Source organism: Brachionichthys hirsutus, chromosome 19 (genome assembly GCF_040956055.1).
Source record: "Brachionichthys hirsutus isolate HB-005 chromosome 19, CSIRO-AGI_Bhir_v1, whole genome shotgun sequence".
In the NCBI taxonomy this organism is placed as follows: Eukaryota; Metazoa; Chordata; class Actinopteri; order Lophiiformes; family Brachionichthyidae; genus Brachionichthys; species Brachionichthys hirsutus.
Genome location: NC_090915.1, coordinates 11,467,701 through 11,491,358, shown reverse-complemented (window position 1 = coordinate 11,491,358; position 23,658 = coordinate 11,467,701). Strand labels below are relative to the sequence as shown.

The 23,658-nt window shown below is 46.1% G+C and overlaps 1 protein-coding gene across 1 annotated transcript in view; it reads right to left on the bottom strand.

Moving 5' to 3' along the window:
• LOC137908940 (voltage-dependent N-type calcium channel subunit alpha-1B-like) overlaps positions 1-17,319 on the bottom strand; it is an 86,855-nt gene extending 69,536 nt beyond the window's left edge. Inside the window, exons 1-3 of the mRNA XM_068753371.1 lie at positions 17,057-17,319; positions 15,139-15,244; positions 13,922-14,061 (exon numbers count right to left, since the gene is read on the bottom strand). Coding sequence (XP_068609472.1) covers positions 13,922-14,061; positions 15,139-15,244; positions 17,057-17,319 — 509 coding nt within the window. The remainder of the gene's footprint in view (positions 1-13,921; positions 14,062-15,138; positions 15,245-17,056) is intronic.
• Positions 17,320-23,658: the final 6,339 nt, after the last annotated feature.

Here is a 23,658-nt window from a genome sequence, read left to right as displayed (position 1 = left end):
AAGCAGTGACCTACTGGCTGCTGAGGCCGTGACGTGTGGACGAAGAGCTTTCACATTATGTCTGTAGACTTTTGTCATATCTTGCTTGAATTATTTCTATTATTTATTTCTTCCACACCAATGATTCCAGTCGGTATTGATCCATGGCGTCTGTTTCATCTGTTGGCGCCTTTAGAAATACAGACCACGCAAACACAGAGGACTGGCGATGAAGCACTGAACTCACGAGTTCACACAATTCTTTTTTCTGTTTCTGTTTTTTAAGCCAATGACCTTGCACACCAGTTTGGGCTGACAAAGATTCCTTTAATTATTCCTCAGATGAATTTCCAACATTACCGCCAACAAATACCGCATTTTCTGATGAAAAGACAATCCCTTTTTATTTCCCTGGGGTGTATATATCGTCTTATTAAAATTGAAACTGAAATTATATTTTATCTTAATAAAGACACGAAAGACAAACAAGCACGGACAGCTGATGGACTGACGGTGGAAGGATCCGGTCTGGAGATGCAAGCGCAGGTGTGGGTGCGGTTCACACCCCCCAGGTAAAGAGACATGTGTTTGGACCCAGTGTTCTCCAGGAATAAAAGCAGACGGACCTCTGCTTCGTCCGGGGGGACACACCTTTCTCAGGTACTTAATTAGAATTCACCAGAAGGGAGATTATTTTCACGAGCACATCCGCCAGGTTCCAAAACTGTTTCACTCAAAGTAAGCTGCAACCTAAATGCCAACATGATGTGTGACGTTGAAATATTTCCTCCCACATCGTGTCAGCAAGTGCAAAATAAGAGGAATAGCCTCAATCTCAACAAGCAGTTCCTTGCCGGTTTGTGTCCTTTAATGTGAAACAATCCCTCACTTCCACTCAAACGCAAGCCTCCACTCTGCCGTGATTCCTGAGTGTTGACGGCGATGAAGCAGAAAAAGATAATCCTCCAATGAAAAGGGAGAAAGGCAGCGGGTGAAGAATACAGAGAGAGAGAGGCCGAGGGGGAGAGGAGCTGGCAAAGGAAAGGATGTCAGGTGGACCGGTAGAATTATACAAGGAATTATTCTGATAAACTAACAGCCGCCTCCCGATTCCTGACTTTTGTGTGTTTCTACGGCTCCTCAAGATAAATTTAACATAAAACAAAGTCACTCTGTGTTAATGCGGAATATAAGTTGGAAATGATTATTATATTCAATAAAGTAAAAAGGTTATCCAACCCCTAACTCCGTGTGTGAAAACGTGCCGGTCCCCTCGAAGCCAAACGCCAGGAACCGTCTCTTGTGATGACTGGAGATCAGTCTGACATCGCCGTGGCGATGGTTGACCCACTCTTTGGTGGAGAGCTGCTTGTGTGCAGTTTTAATGGAAGGTTCAGCCATTCAGTGGAGGACCGACTGTTCCGCTTCTCAGATTGATCACCTGAGATTCCCTCTCGGAATCCGGTGGAGAGCAGAATTCCCGTTTCATCCCGGTGCCTGAAGCAGCAAAGCATCAACACAAAAGAACGCAACTACACGCCCAGAAGCCTGCAGGTATAATGTTTGAGGGATCATCTAATCTGGGCCCAATAGAAAGTATGACTTTACACATTTGAATGGCTTGTTTTTCATTCCCAACTGAGACGGATGTGATGTGAAACCATTAATACCGAACACAGCGGACCGCTTGATGCGACAGGAAGCGTGTATGAGCCTCAGCACCTTAACACGCGCAAACTAGCACGCGAGCTGCAGAAGCGATGGTTGGACACGGAGGGATTTGGAGACAAGCGAGCAGAGCATTAACATTTAAATGTCATTCGCTGTGACGGGATGACTTGTTGGGTGTGGCTGAAATCAGATACGGAGACAGACTGAAGGAAATAAACAGAAACCCAGAAGAGGAAAGGAGCCTCCTGGACAAACAGAGACGCGACGACATCAGGAAAACGGTCAAACTAATATAAAGCTCTTTTCGTTGCCTTTCTCTCATTCCAAGCCTTTCTCTCATTCCAATAAAAAATGAGGACAAATGGAGTCTGAAACACGATACCACTTTCTAGGAAATGTCACTGTCTCAATTTAAACGGCTGAACCAACGAACTCCCGGTTAGTCATTTGACACGACTTCATGAACATCGTCCAGCTGTTCCATTCGTGGGGAGTGAAAAGTGAAAAAAACATTTTTGCAAGCACCAGTCGGAGGACAATAGCAGATATCTTCGATGCAACAAAGCAATGAGGACTGATTCCCCTCAGGAGCTATTCTCAAGATGCGCTGCGTGATTTATATCCAGAAATGCAATCAAGTCCTCGGCAGAAACATTTCTGCAAAACCATTGGAGCTCACGTTGCAGCGTTGGTGTTGGAGTCTCTTCAACTGGACGTTTGTCCACAACAAGGCTTGTTATTAGAGTACGTTTATGCATGAGAAGAGGTCAGATAGGGACAAAAGACGATCATCCTTCTAAGAGAGGATCAAAAGGGAAAATTCACGTCACGTGCTCGACTGTCTCAGCATTACAGGAGCAATAAACGTGAACTTTTGCTTCGAGTTTGTGTTCATTTTGCACACACGCATTCATCCTCTTTAAGTGATATTCTGGTCTATATCTGCCAACCCAGTCAGATCCATCTCCAGATCATTAGTGAAATTCTCCTCCTCCTATCCGCTAATCGCTGCCATAATGGTTCCATTTGATCCATCCCTTCACCCGTCTTCTCTCCCTGTGTCTGAACGTCTGTGTCTCTCGCTCAGCCTTGATCTCTTACCCTCATTACTCTCCTCCAACTCCCATCTGTCTCTTTACTGCCTTTTCTAATGCAGCATGAGTACACAGCAGTAAATCAGCTGCAGTGAGTAAAAGCCCCCCCCCCCCCCCCCCTTACAGCCTCCCACTGTGTGAGCGCGTTTGTCTTCCAGGAAGGACTGCTTAAACAAAAACCTACTTCACTCAGGAGGTAAATAAAATATTTGTACATGCCGTTGCCATGGAAATGAGGTAAACACACCTCAGTCTTCACATGCCTACAGCCGTCGGCTGTATTTCTGAGGATACCAAGCTGGATGCTTCATCCATCCGAGCCTCGCTCTTCCAGGACGCTCTGCCAGATTAAATAAATAAATGGCCACATGATCAGAAAAGGTGGATTTCTTTATGGGTGCACGGAGCGTTTGTCTTATTCTTACTATTTACTTTTTAGTTATGTTTGTGCCTGCTGTGATCTCTGGAGGAAGTGAGGAAGAGACAACCCTCCGAATATCCTCCTATAGAAGTATTGATCTAGTCTAGGGTCATTGGACACAATACTGGGTAGGGATGGCATAATCTGTAGAATTTATAAATTTATTTAATATCTTTATTACCTCCACCGAGGAGGTTGTGTTTTCGCCTGTGTTGGTTTGTTTGTCTGTCTGTCTGTTAGCAAGATAACTCAAAATGTTGTGCACGGAACTTTATTAAATTTACAGGAAACGTTGGAACAGATGATTAACAGATGATTACCAGGAACAGATGATTAAATATTGGTGATGATCCAGAAAAAATCCTGGATTCTGAATCACTTTGAAATTTTAGGTAACATTGCAGTCAATAGAGCTTCAAAATATGTTCCTAAATATTTTTGGTTAATTAGGAATTTGGCACCGTCATGTAGGGTGGGGGCATCTATCTTACCACCGAATTTCATCCGGATCGGATCCAGATTGGGGATATGATTCGTGATCCGAAATGTCCCATTTACTTATAATTGAGGCCTTTTCAAAAGAATTGTATCTTGTAAAATGTGCGTTCAATTCACTCACCAAAAATCACAGTCCTAAAGATATGAACTATCAGGCAAATCCTGATAAGTCCTCTGGATCTGATCCAGAATGAGGTCAGGAAAAACCATTACATTTTAACATTAAAACCCATTTGTGAGGGTTGCTATGGTGACCGTTGCTGCAGGTAGATTTCTGCCCCTGCGGAGGCATTATTGAACTGAACGAGACGCACCTGTTACACGTCTCACCTGATCAGCTCCTGCCTCTCTGGACAGTTCTCTGCCAGAACATCCTCTCTGTTCCGTCAGGATTTTCAGGCTCTCCCGTTCTATGTGTCGTCTCGTATTCCCTAGTTCTAACTTTAATACCTGAGGAACCAGATCCAGTTGAAATCGGGGTAAATTCACAACAAAATGATTTTGTTTTTGGACACTTTCAATGCTATCTCTCCACAAAGGAGGTTCTGTTTCTGCTGCCTTTACCAAGACACTGTGGAATTAGTAGTGGACAAACAGATTTGTTGTATCTTCAAAAGCTCTGGATCTAGATCCTGAAGAATCCAACATTACTGAAAGTGAGCTTTTAGTGAATAACTTCTAAACTAATAATGATATCAATATGAATCTGATTGATAAAGGTTTGTTATCTAAAAATATAGATAAAATAAATGTGGCCCATTTTTTTTGGTGTTAATCACAATAAAGAGAGACTGAGATGCTCGGCGGAGGTCTGCGCTCTGAGTGCTTTTCTAGTTTAAAATAGGCCTCTTCCGTCAAACAATTAATTTAAGTTATTCAAAGGCTTGTTGTGCTGATGAAGACGCGAAACATCTTTGAAGAAGGACTGAAGGACAAATGTCCAGTTTGTCTTTGCCGAGGGAGGAGGGGCCACTTGCTTTTCCATTTACACTCCAGTATTAGCTGGGCTCCCCAGAGACGCTGCGAGCGTCACACCGCTCACAGTACACCTGCTTCTCTCTGGAGTTAATGTGATTTCAGGGATGGTGGGAGACACGGAAAGCAAGGTGTCGGGATGTAGATGACAGCGGTTATCATCGTGCATGGTGATATCACATGTGCAACGTGATCATGATCTTCCATCCTATCGTGCTGCGATTTCATCGTTTTAAATGATGAGGCGGGGGCAGACAAATAAAATAATTCAATTCTTCTATCTGCTCCTTTATAATCATGAAATGTTCAAAGTATTGAAAGTGTGTCAGGTGTAATATTGTGAATTTTCATGAAAAGAATAAATAAATAGAAGAAGAAGAATTCAAAGATCACCTCAAGGAAAGGAGATCAAGTTTATTTATGAGCAGGATTACAGAAGAACTGCTGGGTCATGAAACTTTGTGGATGCTCAAATAAAAGACAAAAAGGGCTGCATTTCAATTTGGAAGTGGACAACTTTCCACTTCTTATTGATCAAAGAGTCGACAGATGAGACGAAGGAGAGAGGAGAGCGACGTATTCCCCTCATGCCTGGTAATTTGTGTCTCTTTTTGTGAGGTTTCCACAAATGATGCAGGTAAATGAAGGATAAATGATCAAACTCAGTAACGAACCATAATCCTAAAGGCTAGTTGTGTGTTGATGTTTTTAATCAGGACTATATAAAAACAACTGAACTGTTCCAAGAAGCTTTTAACGGGCAGAGATTGCCACAGAATGCTCGGCCGCCCCCCTGCTGTGTGGACATTTAACCCAAAGGCCTGTCTCATCACAAGGAAGACATGCTGAGCTAGCATTGACTCAAGCAAAGCACTAATGTCATCCTTTCACTTGTCTTACCACAGCCTCACAGTACATCAGCAATTAATAGTGACCCATTATCAATATGTCAGCAGGTCAATTGCCAGGCTGACTATCTCACAATCAGAAAAACTGTCTGTTGGATGCAGCACCAAAGTGATAACAGATTTCCTTGTTTGCTCAATTTGCCTAAATAAGAGGGAATAATTACGGTGCTGCGGAGCATCAAATTAGCAGCAAGACAGGATTAGCACTCTTAGCTGTGCAAAGCAGAAAACACCCGTTTAATTAATGACTGAGGAAGGTGCACTCGAGAAGATCACTTACACTTGCAAAGTTGAACACAACATATTTGCCTAATGGCTACAGTTTTGAAGTCAATTTGTATTTGTACCCAAATAAAAGTGATGACGAGCAGAAGAGATAAAAATGTATAAGATCGTGTTACACTGGACTTAACTATGATGCATTAATCATTTATACTCGAATACAGAAGGGATATGACGAGGGGGGGTGTAATCCTTGGCCTGGTCAAGTGTTAAAGAATCCAGTGAGACGCAAGAAGCAAAGAAGCTGACACACACACACACACACACACACACGCCCACACACACCCAGAGCCAGTCATGGAGTCCCTGAAGGAAGCACAAGCTGGTCATAATATCAATTGACGCCATCGGCAGAATCAATAACTCAGCACGGAGAACAGGAGCAGAGGCCGTACAAGGAAACCACTGCAGCCGGACAAACGCGCTCAACACGGGGGTCACCGGCACCGAGCCTTAACACCGGCACCGTTTGTATTCTTAAACATTGGACTCGAGAACTTCTTGCTTTCATTCTTAAAGCACCGATAGGGGATCAAAAGGTCTCATTCTTACACATAAAGAGTGTAGAAACGGTTCACCCTGATGGTTAAATGATATTGTCATTACACAGGAGCTACTGCTTCAGCACGTTGATCTCAGCCTCTCTTTGCTTCTCTCCACTGAGAGAAGACGAGCTACAGAGGAGGAAGAGGAGGAATAGGAGGAGGAGGCAGCACCGTCCTCCCGGTTGGTCTGAGAAGGAAGGGGAAGAAAACGTGCCGAAAAAATGTTTTCTTGTGCACTAAAAGCATCCCTCACAGGTTACCATGGTAGCGTGCATGCAGGCGTGCTCGCTATGAACGTACTTTTGCTTCCGGGTTTAGAGCGTTTCAGATGGAGCTGTTTGAGACAGAAATGAGGGACGCTGTCCTGCAGCATCTGTTTGAGACAGAAATGAGGGACGCTGCCCTGCAGCATCTGTTTGAGACAGAAATGAGGGACGCTGTCCTGCAGCATCTGTTTGAGACAGAAATGAGGGACGCTGTCCTGCAGCATCTGTTTGAGACAGAAATGAGGGACGCTGTCCTGCAGCATCTGTTTGAGACAGAAATGAGGGACGCTGTCCTGCAGCATCTGTTTGAGACAGAAATGAGGGACGCTGTCCTGCAGCATCTGTATGAGACAGACAAGAGGGACGCTGTCCTGCAGCATCTGTTTGAGACAGAAATGAGGGACGCTGTCCTGCAGCATCTGTTTGAGACAGGAATGAGGGACTCTGTCCTGCAGCATCTGTTTGAGACAGAAATGAGGGACGCTGCCCTGCAGCATCTGTTTGAGACAGAAATGAGGGACGCTGTCCTGCAGCATCTGTTTGAGACAGGAATGAGGGACGCTGTCCTGCAGCATCTGTTTGAGACAGGAATGAGGGACGCTGTCCTGCAGCATCTGTTTGAGACAGGAATGAGGGACGCTGTCCTGCAGCATCTGTTTGCTATAAGACCAAAGACTGGCAAAGATATTTCATAGAAGTATTTTGTATTTTGTGACCTTTAAATAAAGCTTTAAGCGTCAGCAGCAATAGCAGCAGTGCTAACACACACTAAAGATTTTAATTCAGCCGGCAAAATGTGTAGATTTGCCCATTTTTAAACCATCCATCAATCGCCTCGTCTATTGAGAGGCGGGGTAGATAAAATGATAATAATATTCCATGGTTTCCACAGTTGGGCTACTATGCCTGCAAATTATCTGATGTTTACTGGGAGGTGACACATTGCTCGTAATTAGTTCTATCGAGACTGACTCGTGTGTGAAGAGGGAAACCTGCCAGTCTGCTGCTTCAGCTGTGCTGCAGCTTCCTCTGTGTAGGAAACAACAAGCATCACTTTCAGCCACGATGGGCTGAACTCTTGGCAGTAAAATCACCAGAGAAGGGAAGTGTGTGTGTGAGAGAGAGAGAGAGAGAGAGAGAGAGAGAGAGCTCTTAAACACGAGTGAGTGCCTCGTCTGCTCCCACACCTGTTGCTGCACATTGATTGGTGCAGATGTGTTATTATTAATGTAATCTATTGTGCGACCACTTTCATCTTTGAGGGCTTCTATCTCGAGCCCTCCCATCTGGTGCAGCAGTCATGTTAGTCACCAGACAAGACACGGGATGGATAGGAAACACGGACCGTGTTGTTCTCAGTCGCCTTGCTTCGCTTTTCCGTTCGTCTAATATTCATGCCAAGGGGCTTGCCTATTGCTCGGTGTGAGCCGTGACAGTTTGTCGATCACGTGCAGGCATGCTACTGCTAATGTGACTTGTGTCAAATCCTCGTCAAAATAAAGGTTAACATTGGCAAGGAGACTCGGCACTATGGTGGCCTTGGGCGGCAAGGCTCCGACCATGAATCTCAGCAGTCTGGACGACTTCCCTTGTGGAGTGTCATTCTGGATCGCTCTATCCAGCACTTCCTGTCACCGCTTTACTCCAGGCACCATAATAAAAGCATGAGATCGTTCTTGATTTAGCTCCGACTGACTTTTATCTCTGGAGCAGAGTGGGTGATTCGTGAGGCAAACAATACGACGTGGGTCGTGATTGGCACCAAAGATCTACCGATAAAAGCAGGTGAGGTGATCACTGAAAGGGAGCGTCTCCAGAGCCACCTGGAGCGCTGTGGGGGTTAGCGCAGGACGAGAGCCAAAATGATGGGTGGATGAGGTGGATGCAGCGAAGTCTGCAGATAGTCGGAAGGTTCTGCGTGTTTACTTTATGCACATTGAAAGTCGTATTCATTAATTTGAGATGATCAAAATTAAGAATTGCTGGGCGAAGATCTCCATCAGTTTTAGGTTCCTGACTAGAGAAGCTGAGCAGGTCCTGTGGGGTAGTTGTTGTTGTTTTTTGGGCTGACGGAGGCAGAAGAGCTGGTATCAGTCTGCTCCAGCTTCAGCCGCACTCACCCTCACAAAGCACACTGTGTTCACTCACTGAAGGGATAGCGAGCTGCCTCGAAGGCATGAAGCCGAACAAGCACAGCACAAACACAAACAAGCAAAGAGTCACACACTTATGGCCGTCGGTGCCAACGATACTCCAGCAGTGAGCAAAGGATCAATAGCATCAGTGGAAGACAACCTCACAGATCAATCAAAAAAGTATTAAATACAACTGGGTTTCTTAAAATATGCTACGAGCAAGTTAATTAATGATAAAGATGCTAAATATACCTGAACTAGATACCTCAGTCATCAGGATCGCTGCTAATAACTACGTAATAAACTACTTATTACTGCCAGTCAGTAGTATTTAAAGCAGCGACTGTAAGACTCAATCTGTAAGTCACAAGTAAAACATTTGTATAGCCTCTCCCTCTGATTTGACAAAATAACACAAATGTTTAATCGATTGGCCTGGCATGAAAGAGTGATTTAAATGTTGTAAAGCATGAATTAAAAAAGGCAAATGCCAAAAATATTATTTAAAAAAGAGAGCACACCATCTATTCATCACAAAAACATGTGTAGAAATGAGTAAAAAAAAAACGAGTTTGAGTTACTGAAAGGGTCTGCATGAGGCTTGTGTCGTTACTACTATCACATGGTTTCTGGTATTAACGTGCACTCTTCAGTGAGCTGTGTTGGATTTAAAATGGGATGTGATAACGCACATATCTTGAGACAGCAGGAAGGGATTACAGTATACCAGTAACCATCAAATACATGATCTGCAGTCAGTGCTATTCAATGTCTCGACTCTTCCGCTGCACAGAGTCTCACACCGACATGGACGTCGCTTTGCACCGCTACAGCACGATCAGCATCGTGTTTGCATGGATGGGTTTTCTCTGTAAAAACGTACTAGCTTAGTGAAAGGGAGTTGTATTAGTACTTTAAAATGTTCTATACTATGCAAAATACATCTGTTCATGGCTTTCCAACATAAACACCCGTGTCTTTAGTTTAAAGACACCCCAACGTCCTTCCAATTTGAGGCCTACTATGACATCATTATGGACTTTGTACCTCCCCCCTCTACAAGAGAGAGAGAGAGCGAGAGAGAGAGAGAGGAGCCTAAGTCAGAGAATGGCTAACCACAACTCATTTGCATTTTAAGACACACATACAGTCAATGACCAGAGGGCAAAGTCAGACAGGTGTACAGACATCCCATAATACAGGATCTGAGCGTTGCCATTTATAAGATTGTTGAGAGAGTATAATAGTGAACCTTTATGCCGTAGGCTACAGATTCCTGAGGTAGGACTGTCCCACGGCCATGCTGCTTTTTCTTACTGCATCTATGCATGGGACCAACGCCGGCATGCTCGTACATTCTGTAGTTTTCTACCCAGACTGCAGCAGACATCGCCAGTGAATCCAACATTGAAGTCAAATCTGCTAAATGTGTCACCCCGATGCCGGTTCTTTAACCCTGGTCCGTAGGTGTAGTAACACACAGGTAAAGACACACAGGCACAAACACAAGGCCGCCTCCTCGCTGTGGCGGACGTTCAAAGGTAGGTGTGCTCCCTGGCGTGAGCTAAACTGACCCATCCCCTCTGTCCTCTCTCCAACTATACTCTAAAGACGCTTGTTGTGCTGAGACCTGTCGCCTGAGAGGACCACGGAAGGACATCACAACTCTGACGTTGACACAAGCACAGCCCACTCACGGTCAGGGCTCAGAAATCACACATGTAGGTAGACAGATAAAAACAATTGACCTGGCTTCCGCTTCCCTGGAGATAACAGTGGAATCATTGCCCTTAGTGACTTACATTGTCGTTGCCATAGAGATTCCACGGGCAGTTAAAGGCCATTTGGGGCTCCGGTCAATAGGTAGAGGAGGTTAAAAGGAGAAACTCTGGATCATTTGGAGGATTCTGACACCCAGCACAAAACAAAAAAGTCCTCATGCCATGGACATGCATCAAAACAAAACTGACAAATTACAATGACTCAGACCTGGAAGCTAGTTTCCATTCGACACCCTGATCAGCCCAGGGGCAAGAGAGCTGGACTCGGCCCTCGACCTGCAGGAAGCGGAGGAGTGATGTTCACACAGCGCGCCGTGCTGCTGCTAAAACACACACCGCGTTTAGTTCCACGAGGGTAAGACATGATTGGATGTTGACAATTGATAGTTAATAATTACTCCAACATTTTAGGATGTTAGCGTTGTATGAACTCAGGTGTGCGTGTGTGTGTGTGTCCGCTCTGACCGTGATCACGAGAAGACATCAATCGCTCCAACAAAAGAAGCTCACACAAATGTGGGAAGGTCTCTACTTACCAGCGATTCTAAAAGGTACTTAATTTCCTGGCAATGCTGTATTTTTGTGTTTCCCAGAATTCAAATTTCTTTGTCCAGTAAGCTTCTGGTGTTAATTCGTTTTTTAAACTGTTTTTAATATTTTCATGGCGTACACTCTCAGGCATACTTCAGGCAGGAAAAAGAGCTTCCTCAGCTCGAGCACATAGCAACAGTAACGTGATTAGACTCTAATCCTGGTCCTCACTGGTTATTTTGGGCAGACTCACGAAGCTTGCTGCCTTTTCTCAGGTTCAGACAGTAGCATTAACTTTCCTGCTCCAACTGGTGTCTCAGTTCAAGCCTTTTGGCACATCCCTTGTGCTCTAATGCCTGTTAATGCCGAACAACCTAAGTAGTCTGACTGCTCCTGGAGAACGGTGGGTATTTATATCACGGTTAAGCGGAACATTCTACTGTGATTCGGCAGCAGAGAACATATTCACATCAGATATTTGTATCTACTCTTAGCTGATCAAACTGTACAACAAATTCCAGATGGAAGCGACACACTTAGCAAGGTGTGTGTGAGCCAAGAGGCCACTGACCTGGAACATACCTGGGCACAGAAGGCCACGCAACTCTCACGCTGCTGCACGGCGAAGCAGTCGTCTTTCACCGAACGACCGGCCCGACCACTCCGATAAGCACTGCTGCATTTCATAAATTAAGGATCAAGGTATATCCCGCGATGCAACATGAGACACTTGTGCAGTGGTTGCGGCTCACAAGGTTCAACAGGTTGATGGTTTGATTCCCTTCTGCACCCTTACTGCCGAGCAGGAGTAATGCATGCGCCCTCTACGGATGCTTCTGCAATGGAACGTGGTCAACCGACTGGAAAAGCACTGTCCTTCTACGTCAACAACCGTTCCAGCAGCGTTCCGTCTGCATATTGATTTCTCCGAGCTGATTGATCTCCATGCTCATGGTATTTAGTGTCTTATGTCGCTGTCTGCGCTCTCATGATAATGGTTGCATTTCACCATCCGTGGCTTTAAAAATGAGTTCATGTGAACGGATTCTTCCGGTTTCAAAATGAGGGTCATTTAATTCCTTTCCTCCTGCATCTTTAAAACGTGCGTTTTTAAGTCCCAGTAAATCCCTGCGTTTCTGACAGCGCTACGCGTCACACTAGTAAATGTTAGAAATACTAGGGAAAAGGAACGAGAGGAGGATTCACACCATTTCTGCTCTGCTCATGTCATGGATGCTGTCGTGCTCAGAGTCTGGCCACTCCCTGATCTATTGATTAGGCCTTGTGCAGATTTACTCTCCTATTTGGGACACCTAACACCTGATCAGAACAGATTAAGGTTTGCTGCTTCTTCAGCTCCATCATGAAGACGCTTTGATTCTGATTGGATGGCTGCATCCATACAATATAGAAAATAAGTACTGGAATCATACCAAAGTGCACCGCTAATACGTATTCTCAGTAAATAGGGGAAAGTATTAGATTCATTCTTGAATCTAGATGATGAAAACATCAGAACTGAATGTGGTTCAATGCCACAGAAACACAGCAGAGCCACAATTACATCTTCTAAATTACTTTTATGGCCAGTACGGTCAATAAAAATGCTGAGCAGTCACTCCTGATTCACGAACCAGCAAACTGAGATTGTCATCTATCAATTACTTAAGCACTGATTGACAGCAACCAGCTAGTCTGTGGGTTTAGGCCTTGCTCATTTCTTTTTCTCTTGCTACTCAACTTACTCTACACTTTCCTCCAAGTCAGATCACCAATTCTTGTGTGCTGGCTGCTGACTGTTATTCCCTCGGTGGACAGAGGACAAAGAAGAAAGAGATTTCAGCACCCTGGCGTGCAATAAAGTTTGGTTAATCCTCTTAACATCATGTTACACACCCCCCCCCCCCCGGCCAGATTTATGCTACAAGCCAGTGAATGAAACCAGATCCAGATGTGATGAGATGTGTCCTCAGCCTGGACACCATCAGCCCGACGATCCCACAGCATGATGGCGTAGACAACCCCCAACACACTGAAGCCCCCCCCCCCCCAACACACACTCACATTGAGGCACATTACGTATTGGGGTTGCTTAGCAACCAAAATTGAAGACACATACTTACATAGCATGATGGTTCATTTTGTTTCCAGCCGTGTCAGCAATGGATAGCCAAAACCTGGCAACTCATTCCAGGTCTTTAAACACAAACAAGCCTCTTCTTCGGACCCTGCCGGGCGACCAGAATGCTAAGCGCCACCATTGTGTTGCACCTAATGTTGTGAATCACATGGTGCTCAAAGCAGCGAGCGCCTTTGTACATGATGGATGATGGAAATGAAGTGTTCCGCTTCAAGCAGCATGCCGCCGTGCGATGTCGCGCTTGCCTTTAAAGAACGCCTCCTTTCATCAACCAACACGCATGGATTATTCCGCTGTGTTGGAATGGCAATAGAAGAACCTAACAATAGAAGAATATATTCTGACTTAAAGTCCCTGCTTGTTTTACCACAAACTTGTCCTGAAAATATTCCTTCATCTCATTAGAATATTACATTTTGTTGCCACAAAGATAGCTGGACCCGGCTCTGTGTATCAGAGCGTCCTCCTATTGTGTACAGCGTGTCCACATAATGTAGTTCAGCATTGGAAACAAGAACTCGTTCCACATTGATCATCAGCTCTGCTACTTGTTGAATAGCTACGGACGCTGCAGACAATACTCTGACTGGAAATAGGTGACTAACACACGTTCTCTCACAGATACACACAAAAGAAGCCACTCTCTAACTCGTGACCTCCATCTGCAGCCAACACCCAGCAGGCAAGGGACTCACCCGGTGAGGACGACCACAAAGTCCATTACGTTCCAGCCGTTGCGGAGGTAGGAGCCTTTGTGAAATGCAAACCCCAGGGCGATGATCTTAATGGCAGCCTCGAAACAGAATATTCCAATAAAGTAGGGCTCTGTGTCGTCCTGCAGAAAGACAGAGAGCGGATGAGAGTGGCAGGGGAGGAATGTTTTGTTCGAGGTAAGAGAGCGGTTAATGAAGCGTTAAGTGAAAGGGAAGGGGGGGGGGGGGGGGGTGAGTAAGAGAGATAAGGGATGACTGCTTTTCCTTCTTGAAGCAGCAAATAGAGAAGCCATTGTGGATCCTATCTCCAGTTCAGTGATGAGCCCTTGATAGAAGTCTTTGCAGGACTCGCTTACTCCTGACAATTCCTATGTGCTCTAATCTGTTTAGTCCGGTGCTGGAAATGTATATGAAGTTCTACTGCTGGGAATCTATGTTGCCTCGGGCAGAACGTGCACTGAGACATTCTTAGATTTTATGTTGGGAATGCCTTTTTATTGAGGGGTTAGGTTTACTGTTTGTCCCATTAGCAGGATTTCCTCCTCCTCCTCCTCCTCCTCCTCCGACAGAGCTTCATAAATTATAACCGATCCCTTCTTCTAATTAAAAGGCTTCTTGTTGCATTACATCCTCAAGGAGGAGAAGGCGGCGGAAGCCTTGTTTTCTGCTGGGTGTGACCATTCAAATTACCGTCTCAGATGCAAGATGCTGCCTCTTATCTTCCTAGTTTTAATCTCTTTAAGGATGAATCTGCTTCGTAAGAAGGAGCAGGTGGCTGAACATTCAAAGGGAGTTGTTCACTTTCCCCACGAATAAAAGAGAAGTCACCCTCGTGATGATCTCTCTCTATTTCAGGACAAAGACCCTCAACCGAAGCATGCAGCTGAATTCCACTGAACGCCGTTCGGCTTCCTCTCCCACTTGACCTCCGTGTGCAGCAGCCTCTCTGGTTTCTCCCTGAGACGGGCGAGCCGAGCAACACGACTGCCCGACTGGAATGCTGGTTTGAACTGAGCGCACAAATGATGAGCAGCTGTGGGGAAGAGGGAGCAGGAGCAAGGGATCACAGCCGGCTCCCTGAGAGGCTTACAAGATAGGATCTGCAGGGGAAACAGCGGGGGGGGCTAACACACAGGATGCCCCACAGCCTGATGGTCCTAGAATCTAAAACTAACGTTTTTCTCTTCTGCAGCACTTACCAGCCGTTCCGACATGGGCGTCTTGTCGCTGGCAGGAAGATGCTGCTCCAGCGCCAGGACGATGCAGTTGGCGATGATGGTAGCCAGGATCATGTACTCGAATGGAGTGCGACTGTCAAGGAACAGCTGAGAGCGGCGTTGCATTCATTTCACCACAGAAGCGTTAGGCTTTCTCACGGAATGCTGAAAGTCCCACTTTCTAAATCAGGTGAATTAATTCAACCAATCAAAACCTCGAATGCAACACGGATAACAGCAGACACCGGTAACCGTCATGCGTTCTGTGCATGCATGATCCTTTTCACTGGGTCATTGCCCGCGGGTCAGGGGCCTATCGAGCGCCTATGACTCACGAGGGGAGGTGGAGTTTATGACCATTAAGGCCCCCAGTAGCCCGATTACGCAGCCGGATCGCGGCTCAAGGAGCAGAGAGGTGGCTGTGGTGGCTCGTTTTACGGTCTGGACTGCGACCCATCATTTTGTGGGTTTTTCCTTTTTGTGGACTGGAAAGATCAACTTGTATCTCTAAAATATGGCCAGCTGCTAACTCATTCTTATATTCCACTACAGCGAATGTTGTTCTCCGTCCTTCACAGATCACCTTCTTGTGTCTGACCTTCAGGCTAATGCATGACAACGCCTCTCACACCCGACGGCCTATTTTAATTCACTGTTTTCGCAAATAAGTAAATAAAGTGAATCAATATTATCTGACATTATTGAATATCTTGAAACACAAAATGACACTGGGTAGCTCTAACATCACGTAAACACTTTTTTTGAGTGAAATCCCTTTGAAGGGAGAAGGGCGAGTGATTGTGACTCGAATCATCGGAGTGGGGTTTCTATTTGGAGCGGCGAGCGTGGAGCGGAGAGGGCGGAGGGGCGAGCGCGGAGCGGAGAGGGCGGAGGGGGGAGCGCGGAGCGTAGAGCGTGGAGCGGCGAGCGCGGAGGGGCGAGCGCGGAGCGGAGAGGGCGGAGGGGGGAGCGTGGAGCGGCGAGCGTGGAGCGGAGAGGGCGCAGCGGCGGGCGCGGAGGGGGGAGCGTGGAGCAGAGAACGTGGAGCGGAGAGGGCGGAGGGGCGAGCGCGGAGCGGCGAGCGTGGAGCGAAGAGGGCGGAGCGGCGGGCGCGGAGGGGGGAGCGCGGAGCGGCGAGCGTGGAGCAGAGAACGTGGAGCGGAGAGGGCGGAGGGGCGAGCGCGGGGCGGCGAGCGTGGAGCGGAGAGGGCGCAGCGGCGGGCGCGGAGGGGGGAGCGTGGAGCAGAGAACGTGGAGCGGAGAGGGCGGAGGGGCGAGCGCGGAGCGGCGAGCGTGGAGCGAAGAGGGCGGAGCGGCGGGCGCGGAGGGGGGAGCGCGGAGCGGCGAGCGTGGAGCAGAGAACGTGGAGCGGAGAGGGCGGAGGGGCGAGCGCGGGGCGGCGAGCGTGGAGCGGAGAGGGCGGAGCAGCGGGCGCGGAGCGGCGGGCGCGGAGCGGCGAGCGCGGAGCGGCGAGCGCGGGCGCCTTCAGCACCATGGAGAGGGCTCCGAAATGAGACGACGAGGCGGCACCGCAGCCCGAAACCAGCAGAACCGAAGAAACGGTTCTTCTCCTCTCGCGGAACCTCCGCGGAAAGTGCACGTCCCCACGCCCCTGACCGAGCATTACCCGTTTACGCGCACGCAGCTTTTTATTGACTGAAGCCGCGGGGTCAGCTGGACGCATCAACGGCCGGTCGGGGTCCTTTCACCGCCTGAGATCACGTCGCTGTGGCGGCTGCGTTTATCCGGCGGGGCGCGCTACAGAGAAGCCGCATCAGGGAGTGTCTCTGCGTTTCAAACATCCGGAGTGGCAGCCAGGCAAGCACGGACAGGTTGGAGACTCCAGGAGCACCTGCTGCGTGCGCGCTGCTGCGCGCGCGCTGCTCCTCAGGAAGGATATGGCCACTCCGTGATCCGCTTCGCGTACTTCCTGATGAGGTTGTCCTCGCGGAAGATGAAGAGCGAGCGGTTGACGGTGAGGCAGTTTTGCTTGACGGGGTTCGGGTTGTAAATGGCCATCGTCCGGGCTCTCTGGGCCATCGACTGCTTGTACACCCTCTGGCCCCCCCGGGCCCCCCCTCTCCCCGCGCCCGGTCCGCCTCTCCCTCCGCCGCCGGCGCTTCCTCCATAGCGGGAGGGCAGATCTTCTGCGAAGCGAGCCATTCTGGAGACGCGCCGATCCAAAAGGGAAAATCCAAAGTGGTGTCAGTGGAAACGGGGGGGGGGCATCACCACGAATCCACTTCATCCGCGCCGCAGAAGCGTGCGCGAGAGAAAGGTGCGCGCCTCACTGGAAACATGTTCTGTTCCTTTCATTCATTCATCTTCAGTTCAAAGCAAAGCACGAGAGTTTGAAGCAATAACGCACGTCAGCCGTGCGCGCATCCACCTCGCCGAAGCTGTTGCGTCCGCCTTCTGAGTATATACGTATTCTAAAGGGAGATCAGCCCGCCTCTGTCCAGAGACCCCCCCGCGGCGGGTCAGCGTCCGAACAGGGGAGCCCCGATCATGAACTCCCTCTGGTCGTCCTGTGATTCCGGTCTGATCGCTCCCTGCGTGGGGGCTGAGCGCTATAACGCGAGTCCTCCGTGGGAATAAGGACGCGCGCACGTGACCAGAACGAGCCTATCGGTGACTGGAGCGCCGACGCGCTCACCGCCTGTTGGCTGGTTATAGAAGACTATTAAAGGCTGATGAAGTTCACAGGAGCTCAGAGCATGAGGGATAATCAATATTTATTTTGATCAAATAGTTTTCTGTGCGTGCCTTCAGCGCTGCCCGTGCACGTTTAGCGCGGGATAAAGGATGGGGCTGAATCTCAACATCTGGTCCCCGTAACGTCGTTGTGATCCGGCCGCACAGACTCCACAGCTGTACGTGTAAAATATAATAATTATAATACTCTTCTTTTCCTCTGACCTACCGGCTATTACGGAGAAAGCAGCAGCCCCAAGACCTAAGGCGCCTCAGAGCTTCTCTTTATTGTCATGCGTGAGGTCGTGGAGGAGCAATAGGACCGAGACCTTTTACTCCCAGCATTTGAAACGCCGTCTCCAGGCTGCACTTGGTCTCCTGGATCATACTCAGGTGCAGGTGGTTCGTCAGTAATTTCATTTGCAGGATGTAATTTACATTCTCCTTTCCGAATCTCCATGCTTGGACATTGCTCGTAATCTGTTTGACTCATTTTGTTTTACTTTATTTCTTGAGACCAAACATTCAAAATTCATAAAAGTCTCCTTTAACGTTCAGAAAAAACCTAGCTAATCGAATAATTCAACAGCTGGCTCCAAACACCATCACCGCTGCGTAAATGCGCATTGAATCCACTTCAGAGTCCCTTCATCAAGCGCGGAGAAATGGCGCCTCCAGCAGTGCAATTGCGCCAGTTTCATTCATTAATTCAACCCAATCCAAAGATGCGCGGCGGCACCAACAGGTTGAATCCTCCTCGACGTCAAACAGGTGCGCTTACCTGCGTCCTGATGAATAAACTTCGTATTTCAAAGCACTTGGCTGTCCGTTTGTTCTCCAGCGGAAGGCCTGCTCCTTCGGCGTCTGAGTGCGCAGCGCGATGACCTTCACACGCTCCTTTTTTGTTGACAAATGTTGCGGCTTCCTTCCCTGTTTTAGCCGCTGAGGGGTGCGTTGGGTCCTGCGTATTTATCCGACGCGCTCAAATGTTTGTACAGAGACGCGGAATCCTGGATGCGTTCACGGGTGCATTTATTGAGGCCCAAGTACGGCGGTACTGGCGATAGACAAAGTCCGAAAAGTATATTGCACGGATGAATGATGGATGGATGGATGGATGAAAATAAACCATCAAATAAAGCCAAAGTGTACAAACGCGCGTAAAAGCGGTCAACAAAAAGTACGGCCTCCCAACTGCCTCTCCCCTAGCCTCGGTGTTCCAGGTGTGTGCGCACCTTTAAAGCCTCACACACGCCCCCAGGCTATACCCACACTCAACACACGGGGCAGCAGACACACATGCATTCAGTGTCCACCATATCTGTCTTCTACACCCTTTAAGACATCGATAAACACTGTTGGGAGTGTTTCATGTTTCACGTTTCATGCTTCATGTTTCATGTTTCATGTTTCATGGTTCATGCTTCATGTTTCATGTTTCATGGTTCATGCTTCATGTTTCATGTTTCATGTTTCATGTTTCATGGTTCATGTTTCATGCTTCATGCTTCATGTTTCATGTTTCATGTTTCATGTTTCATGTTTCATGTTTCATGGTTCATGTTTCATGCTTCATGTTTCATGTTTCATGTTTCATGGTTCATGTTTCATGCTTCATGTTTCATGTTTCACATTTCACGTTTCATGCTTCATGTTTCATGTTTCACATTTCATGTTTCACGCTTTATGTTTCATGTTTCATGCTTCATGTTTCATGTTTCATGTTTCATGTTTCATGTTTCATGGTTCATGTTTCATGCTTCATGTTTCATGCTTCATGTTTCATGTTTCATGGTTCATGTTTCATGTTTCATGCTTCATGTTTCATGTTTCATGTTTCATGTTTCATGGTTCATGTTTCATGCTTCATGTTTCATGTTTCACATTTCATGTTTCACGCTTCATGTTTCATGTTTCATGCTTCATGTTTCATGTTTCATGTTTCATGCTTCATGTTTCATGCTTCATGTTTCATGCTTCATGTTTCATGTTTCATGTTTCATGCTTCATGTTTCACGCTTCATGTTTCACGTTTCATGTTTCATGTTTCATGTTTCATGTTTCACGTTTCATGTTTCATGTTTCATGTTTCATGTTTCATGCTTCATGTTTCATGTTTCATGTTTCATGCTTCATGTTTCATGCTTCATGTTTCATGTTTCATGTTTCATGCTTCATGTTTCATGCTTCATGTTTCATGTTTCATGCTTCATGTTTCATGTTTCATGTTTCATGCTTCATGTTTCATGTTTCATGTTTCATGCTTCATGCTTCATGTTTCATGCTTCATGTTTCATGTTTCATGTTTCATGTTTCATGCTTCATGTTTCATGTTTCATGCTTCATGTTTCATGCTTCATGTTTCATGTTTCATGTTTCATGCATTTGTCTTCCTGCCTTGTTCTTGAGCCATCTCAAACAGTCTGAACCCGGTGTCCGTATTACGGTTCATTATTTAACATGAAGAATGTGAGCTTCAGCTCGTTGTGAGTAATTACATTGGGTATAAGTATTCAGGGATCAATACACGTTTTTGCTTTATTTATAGATAATCAATTAGCACATACAATAGACTCCTTCACTGCACTGTTGCATTTTGATCTACATCAATTACATGCTCATTAGCATAAGGACAGGCAAACACGTGTCCACATACTTTTGGCCAGATGCAGTAATCTCTACATTACATTACATCAACAGTAGTGGTCGACTGTCTTCCGCTCTGGATGCGCCTGTAGCGACATCTAGTGGTCGAGCTGGTATATTGCAGGAGAATGTAGCACTAAAAAGCTTTGAGTTGATGATGATGATGAATATGTTTATTAGATAGAATGTTAGAGTACAAGTACAGTCACACAGTAGTATGTATTACAGTACAAGTACAGTCAAACAGTAGTATGTATTACAGTACAAGTACAGTCACACAGTATCATGTATTACAGTACAAGTACAGTCAAACAGTAGCATGTATTACAGTACAAATACAGTCACACAATATCATGTATTACAGTACAAGTACAGTCAAACAGTAGCATGTATTACAGTACAAATACAGTCAAACAGTAGCATGCATTACAGTACAAGTACAGTCTCACAGTAGTATGTATTACAGTACAAGTACAGTCAAACAGTAGTATGTATTACAGTACAAGTACAGTCACACAGTATCATGTATTACAGTACAAGTACAGTCAAACAGTAGCACGTATTACAGTACAAATACAGTCACACAATATCATGTATTACAGTACAAGTACAGTCAAACAGTAGCATGTATTACAGTACAAATACAGTCAAACAGTAGCATGTATTACAGTACAAGTACAGTCAAACAGTAGCATGTATTACAGTACAAGTACAGTCAAACATCCTGTCTAAGAGGAGCATTTCTAAAAAGCCCTTGCGGTCTTGTTTCCGTTGAAAGTCCTTCGTACATAAATCATCGACATTTAACAATACCAATAGAAATAAAACCAACATTAAATTACTCAATTGATGCAAAATAACAATAACACCGTTAATAATACAGTAATCTCGAGCAAAGAAGAGATTACCTATTTGGCCGAAGCTGCTCTGGAAATAAAAATGTTTCCGCTGTCATTAAATCCGTATTAAATACAGATTCCATAGAATCGCAGTACTATGGATATTAGCACACACACAAGGTATTAATATGTCTCACCTGTGGGGGCGTGGCGTCCTGATCAGGCTCCCATTCCCGCCCAGGTGTCGGACCAACTTCAGCCGGGCTCTCCATGGCGCCTCCTCCTGCTCTGTGCATCGGCGCCCGGCTCCTCCACAGCTCCCCGGTGCGCCTCCTCAACCCTCCGACCAGGATGGCGAGTCTTGCCAGGTGATGGAGCCCAGGTGAGCATCCTCCAGGAGCCCATGCAGGTGAGCATCCTCCAGGAGCCCAGGTGAGCATCCTCCAGCATCCTCTTCTTTAACTTAATAGAATTTTAGAATAAAGTCTGGAATAAAACAAATTAAAAACATGTTTTAACAGAAGCTTTTCCGTCATGTCGAATGCTTTTTGTGCGATGAAAGGAGACCCTATGATCCCAGAAAACTATTCGAGGTTCACTACCTCAGAGGTACAAATACAACAAAGAGACATAAAGGAAGGCAGCAAGAAGCAGAATGGACGTAGCGTAAACCACCGTGCATCGTCTCCGGCCATCTGGAGTTCTGAGCCGCTCTTCTCTCCATCGATGCTCTCCAGGGAGACCGAGGCGAACATCTGCCCTCACACACTTCATGTAGGTCTGCCACCAGGGCGCCAAAGCCAAAACAAAGTTTCTCCCGCCTTGGAATGCGGAAAGCCTGCTTCCTGTCCTGCATGTTAGCAACCCTGCTGTCCGACGGAGAGGAAGGACAGTCTCCCGATTAAATTATGGACTCTGATTTTGCTGTAATCAGGAAGTGAATAATCACCGTCCAGCTTGAGGCCTAAAAAGCCAACACAGCCTAGTTACTGACTTCCTGCCACTTTTAAATTGGTGTTATGGGGGGATATTCTGAATCCCAAGCTATAAGATCAGTGTCTTTGATATCAAAACATAAGTAGCTTTGAATATAAACCATTCCAAATTCCAGATTTGTACCTGTGATGGAGTAATAAATATATTATTCCTTCATCCACCGCCGCCGAGTTGCAGCCTCCATCAAATGGAAATGAGCTCTTCAGCAGTTTTCAGAAACCAGTACTGACAGGCATTTGAGAAATCATCAGCTCAGAAGGCACAACTGAGGCCGGAGTCCGCCTGTCAAAACCGAGCCGGCGCTTTGGTTTGTTCCAGGTCAATCTGGATGCAGGTTTCATTCTGCAGACGTTCAGTTTCGTTTCGTGTTTGTGCAAACACGACGGAGCTGGAGGAAGGAGCCATGCGGTACGAGAATTCTACGTTTCTCAGCAGCATTGCTGCAAACAGACTTTCCTACCCAGAGAAACGCAAACAGGTAGAGCGTATCAGAATAAATGCAATAGTAGTAAATTTATTGAAAAACATACAACCAATCGGATGGATGGTTCACGATCCAGAAATATGTAACAGAACATTGTGGAAGTGCATTTTTATAGCCTATTTTTCCATGTATATCTCTCAAGACTTTGCACAACAGTCACTGCTTTACTAACAACATTTAAAAAGACGGGTTGGCTTCTGTGAAACAAAATTAAAAACAGCCTAATTACAGTAACTACGATTAGAAAACTGGAGTTAAAATGAAACATAAAAAACTTAAAGCATTCTCTTAATTTACAGACTATGTTCACTTCAGTAATAAAAATGAAAAGTAAAGTGAAAACCTCTGTCAGCACCATTTTCATGTTTGTTTAATTCCATTTCACTAAACGCTGGCAAAATATCCAATATGTTGAGATTCAATTTAATCGCACTGCGTTCACGAGAATTTGTATAATTCATCATTTGTGTAACGAATTCAAAGAAAGCCACTTGGTTTTTTTTCACCATGCCTTTGTGTTTCTTATCTTTGCAGTTCATTCCATTTTTAGGCAAATGTTGGACATTCAAACACTGTAATAAAGATGAAGTGGCGGGGAAATAAAGTGGCATGAAATTCATTATTCTTCAGCTAATTTTACTGGAATGGTTGATGATAAATGACCTCAAAGGTCAAACAAGTTAAACCCAGCTGTACGCTGAGGTTGTCTTTGCAAAAGACGATACCCTCATCCCCAATCCTTGATAATGACACTTTAAGAAAAGACATTTAACAATATCAACCAAAAAGAAAAAAAAAACTAAACTGTGCACAGTTCTCCTTCCCATTGAAGTTATATATGAA